The following is a 5579-nucleotide window of genomic DNA, read 5'->3' on the forward strand; positions in this document are numbered from 1 at the left end:
TTGATTTGCTATATTTCCTGGCATAGCCCTAATGGCTATGTCGTCGCTGAAACCCTGCACCTGCTCAGCCTCCTCGTTGAAGCGCTCTATGAATTGCTTCATAGACTATTGACCCAAAAAAAAAAGAATTGCTTCATAGACTCCTCCTTCATGTGCTTGACGGAGAACAAGTGATCAGAAGGTTTCTTGGGAATTGTTATTATTGTTTCTGCTGCAGGTTTCTTGAGCTCTTCTTTTACAGCATCTGGGACTTGTTGGTAGATATCTCCTGTCATAATCAGTCGCTCTTTTAGTTGTTGGAGCTTGGTCACCAAGCTATTGGCTTCTTGTCCCATGCTCCTAGCTAGCCATGGACATAAATTAAATCAAGAGAAAAGCTGCCATAATTGGCTAATTGTTCTTAACCAAAAAAAAAAAATTGGCTAATTGTTCATAATATGATATAAGACTGTTGATAACTTGTAGTTTTACGTACACTATTCATCAAACAACTGGGACTTTCAGATTTTCAAGTTTATTGATTGAGGAAGGTAGATATATGCAAAGGCACGTACAGTAATTCGTATCGTCGTATCGATCGAGCAGTTACAATTTCGTATCTGAACTTTTTTGGTTATCAGCTATGGATCTTCGACCAAAAGAACTATGGATAGATACTCCCTATAATTCACAGTAGAATAAGAGTCCTTGTTCAAGATTTTGACAAACTCTAAGCTTAATCATGTGATTAAAGTATTGATATTAATTAATACAATTGGAATCTAAAACTAGCGCCTCAGTTTACATGCACCATATCAATTTCGATTAAAAGAAAACGATGAATACAATAGAATCAAATTGTCGTCTTCATCTATCACGTACTTGTAAGTTGTAAAGATTAAAAAAAAGGTACCTGACGGCAAGTGATTCGAGAGAATTGGCAATTCCGTCGGGTAGGGTAGAGGTAGATTTGAGGGTGATCAACCCTCTCAGTATATATACGATTTTATCCTTACCCTAGCTTACACTTGTAGAATATTTGTCTTGTAAAAGTCTTTGATTAATTTTGTGTTTATTTATTTTAATTTTTTTTATGACGATAAACACGAATTACAGAATTACAGTGTTACACGACATGTCGTCAATTAGAGAGGACTGAGAACTGACCGACTGAACATACCGTTCAAAACTGACATTTTGGGTAAAACCGTAAAAGTGTACAACCCAGACACCCGTTTTTATCATTTAAACGGCGACGAAAGAAATTAGGAGCAGAGAGAGCTCTAATTTTCCGGCGGAAATTTGATGGAAAAAGGAAAAGCCATCGTCTCAACTCTCAACAACGATTGCTATGGCCAAAAAATTGGATTTGAATACCAAATCAAACCCTATTGTCCAAAACCCTCAATCTCAATCCTCAAGTAAGTCCCAAAGATTGCAACTTTAATGTTTTCCAGTTCTACCCTGATGTTGTTTTTGTGCTTCAATTGATATGTATAACATGGCAGGAACACAGCTCAGAAGACCAAAATCAGCTCCCACTTTACTAAATTTGTCTTGGAGTTATTGGTAGTCACTTGGAGGATATCATCCCCCATTTGGCTGACATTGCACTTGACTTTCCATCTGAAATTAAGGTACCAAGTTTGTGTTTTTTTTTAATGTTGTAAGCAAAACCCTTGTAGAATTTGAGCTTAAATAAGTAAAGTATTAGCCCTTGTGGATATTTTGTGTAATGTTTGTTGAAAAAGTGATAAGGGATGTTTTTGTGTTGATGGGTTTCTGTTTATATGTGAAATAATTGAGAGTGGTTCTGTTTTGGTGGTGGTAGAGGATGCTGGTGGCGATTGCGAGAAGAAGGAAGTTGCTCAAGGATGATGTTATTATTGCATTGGCTGATGAGAGCTGGGACGTTCTTGACCTCTCTGCATCAGATGTTTCGGATTCGGGGTTAGTGAAAATGACTGATATTTGTGGTTCTCTTCGATGAAAAAGTGATAAGGGATGTTTTTGTGTTGATAGGTTTCTGTTTATATGTGAAATAATTGAGAGTGGTTCTGTTTTGGTGGTGGTAGAGGGTGCTGGTGGCGATTGCGAGAAGAAGGAAGTTGCTCAAGGATGATGTTATTATTGCATTGGCTGATGAGAGCTGGGACGTTCTTGACCTCTCTGCATCAGATGTTTCGGATTCGGGTTTAGTGAAAATGACTGATATTTGTGGTTCTCTTCGAGCTATTGATATTAGGTAAGGGAGTTGTATTTTTTTATCATTCATGTGATAAGTTGAACTGAGGATGAAATAAGCCAGTTTATCTGGGCCGATAAAGTATAAGAATGAGGAGGATGTATGTTTGTGATATGTATCACCTATGCTTATCATCTTCTTGAGGCATCAAATGTATATAGATTTGTAGGATAATAGTGATATTAGAAGGGACAGGGAAAGTTGCTATATAATATTAGTTAAAATCTGTTTTCCATCATTTAAGTAGTGTTTTACTAATATTTGAGGCGTATAAAAGTTTGGTTTTGACATTATTGAAACATCTCCTCTTCTGCAGCCGGTGTGATAATATTACTGCTATTGGCGTTTCTGAACTTGTGCACTGCTGTCTTTCATTGGAGACATTGAGATGTGGGTAAGCACTCTATTGATATATGATGATAATTTCTCAAGTTTCCGAATATACGTTAGTTGTTTTTTGTGGTTGGCAGATCACTTTTCGAATTTAATGGTATAGCGTCAGTAACCATTATAAAAGTCAGAAGACATTGTATTAGCTTATGCAAAATTAAGAAGATAGAGTTCATTCTTTTTCAATAAAAGGAACAGCTCGCGCTTGTTCTTTTCATGAAAGTTGCATATGCAATGTCATGTCAATACAATGGTTCCACTTCACTGCATCTTCTTTAATACTCCAAATGAATTTAAATTGGATGTGAAGGAAATATGGCAACAATAACTGTATTTCAGCATCGTACCATTCTTCCATCTCGTTTATAACCAATTTTTTCCATCCCAGCTCGTTTATAACCAAACTGTGTTTTATTCTTTTTAAAATTTTCTTTTATACCACTTTAATCCTCTCCTTTTGATTTAATGTGATGTCTTATTTTTTTCTTGACAGTCTAGAACAAGTTCTTAAACTATCAGAATTTGCATTGTCAATAGTTCAGCTACAAGATATTCCCTGATTCATCTTCACTGTTTTAGTAAACCATACTATCAATCTGCTCCACTGAAGGAAATGGTTCTAGAATTCTAGACCCAATGCCCGTCATGTATTGTAATCTTTTGTTTTGGGCCATGCTGTTGAAGTGGCAGAATATTTTATTTTGACTAGGAGTACCAAATCTTAATTTTAACAGGCTATAAATCAAAAATTTGTTGCAGAGGGAGTCGGAATAGTGATCACACTGCACGCAGGTGCTTAGATGTATTAAAACCAGAATTGACAATGTAGAGGGAGATTCATGGGAAGAACTGGAGACTGAAGATCTGGGTAATGTTGCAGATACATTACGGCGGCTTGTGTGGGTATGTTCTTGACCTTTCCTATATACTATTATTTTCTCATCATTTACTAAAAAAACATTTGTTGTGATGATCTGTCTGTCCATCATTATACCTCTTTGCTTGAATGTCGTGACTAGCTCTAATTGTTGTAAATTCACATGGCGAACATGTATCCCAAGTGTAAATGAAACCTAGTCACCAGAGAAATTGGCATGCTTACCGATATATGACCATGGACTAGAACTTATCTGACAATGGAATAGAAAAGCACAAAGAAGTAACATGTTAGTTAGCTATTGTTATAAGATAAACTTTTTGGCATTTATAAACAGATTATCCTTTTGGTTTAGGAATTCAATATCATTTGCTTATGTCTGTTCAATACTCATTTTTGGAATTTTTTACTACGTTTTTGATTGTGGCCAAATGAAAGAATCAAAGTTAATATATAAGCATCCATAGTTATGATTATTCTGCCCTGATGGGTTCTGTCTTTAACTTTGTATCTTGCCAGGTCCTCATTAATTTATATTTCTGCAGCCACAGATTGATAAAGATTCCTTGGAAAGATATTCCACTGAATGCCCACGGATTATAATAAATCCAAAGTCATCCCCATTTGGCTTTAGAGGAACCCAAGTTCCTTGGGAAGCATTACCTGATGTCCAATTGGATAATTCTGTTGTCAAGGATATTGATCCAAAGACATGGATAACATGGGGTTTTATGCCAAGGGCAATGTCTCCTTCTCCTTCAGTCTCAGGTCCCACGGAATTGTCCTTGTCTGAAAAGTTCAGACTTGCATTTGAAGAAAGGGATGCCCGATTCGCTCCAAAGCGTGCCAAAAATGCAAGGCAACATCAGCGACGTGCAGCAAGGGAGAGGATGATGATGGATACAGAAAGAAAGGCATTAGCATTAGCCTCGCAAGTGAGCAGATCTTTACACGGCTAAACTTACAGATCTTTTTTTTTCGAGTCACGTAGATTTGTACCATTATTCATTACCTTCAAAGAAAAGAGTTACTTCAATTGTACAGAAACTGTAAGGCACTATTGAGTTTCAGCGAGAAGTGCCAATTTTGCCTGCCGAATGATAATATTTTGTGAAACTATGAATTACTGAGTCCAAGAAAGCTTTGGTCATGGCAATAACAAAGATTCTACTATAGATGCCCAAGTACAATGTGACGTGCCAATGTAAGAAAGGCTTCAGTACTAATTGATAATCTTATGCATGTTCTATTGTCACGGTGGGAAGTATGAAGAGAGGTTGCACTAATTTTTTTTTTGATAAAAAAATAAGGATTTATCATTTTCTTAATTTTTTCCCTTTCCCAGCCATTTCACATCGGTATACCCACCACTTTTTACCTTCTAATCAAATTATCAAAGAAATAGGCACTTGCTCCCAATTTTGAAAAAAAAAACCAAATAATGGAGGGTAATTCACAACTTTAAGCATTTCCATTACCTGTACAATATCATGGTACTGCATTGCAATGTTATTGAAGTCCGCATCAACACCCTGAAACTCATGAAGGCGAGTGACCTGGTAAAATAAATTAAGTAGTGAAAAATAGCCAGGAGGAGCGATGCCTTCAACTATACAATGTCCAATCAAAATGCTTTGAAAACCACAGATATATCAGCAAAAAAGGTCATGAGCAATTAACAGCTTGATTGCTTTGCACATCAGGATTCGAACATGTTGACATGAGTAATCTTGCCGTGTGTAATTAGGTTACTACTTTGTATTAGGAATATATATTTATCATAATTAGTTTCCTTAGTAGTTTAGGTGTGTATCTTGTATATAAACCACGTTGGTGGTGAAGAGCAATATATCAGAAATTCTCTTTGGTTTGTTCTGTTTGACTTGGCATCAGAGCCGTAGTCGATCTGGGTTCTTTTGTGGTTTCCGCTGCAAGGAAAAATTCAGTTCCTTTTGTTGTTTGGTTCTTGTGAACGTCACAGTCCTTGTTCTTTGGTTGTTTCTGCTGGTCCCTTTGAAGTTGTTTTTGGTTCTTTTTTAATTTGGTGGTTTCTCTCTTTGAAAGTTGGTGGTCCTCTTCTTGATTTGT

At 36.5% G+C, this 5579-nt stretch overlaps 1 protein-coding gene across 1 annotated transcript; it reads left to right on the forward strand.

The window, feature by feature from the left end:
• Window positions 1–1535: 1535 nt before the first annotated feature.
• On the forward strand, window positions 1536–4589 carry LOC126787131 (uncharacterized; the record flags this gene model as incomplete). The annotated part of the gene is given in 6 exon segments (XM_050513061.1): window positions 1536–1616; window positions 2055–2224; window positions 2541–2618; window positions 3374–3432; window positions 3435–3517; window positions 4037–4589. Coding segments are annotated over 6 exon segments (885 nt in total), but the record flags the coding sequence as incomplete, so codon positions are not given.
• Window positions 4590–5579: the final 990 nt, after the last annotated feature.

The sequence above is a fragment of the Argentina anserina genome, chromosome 3, assembly GCF_933775445.1.
Source record: "Argentina anserina chromosome 3, drPotAnse1.1, whole genome shotgun sequence".
NCBI classification, from domain to species: domain Eukaryota; kingdom Viridiplantae; phylum Streptophyta; class Magnoliopsida; order Rosales; family Rosaceae; genus Argentina; species Argentina anserina.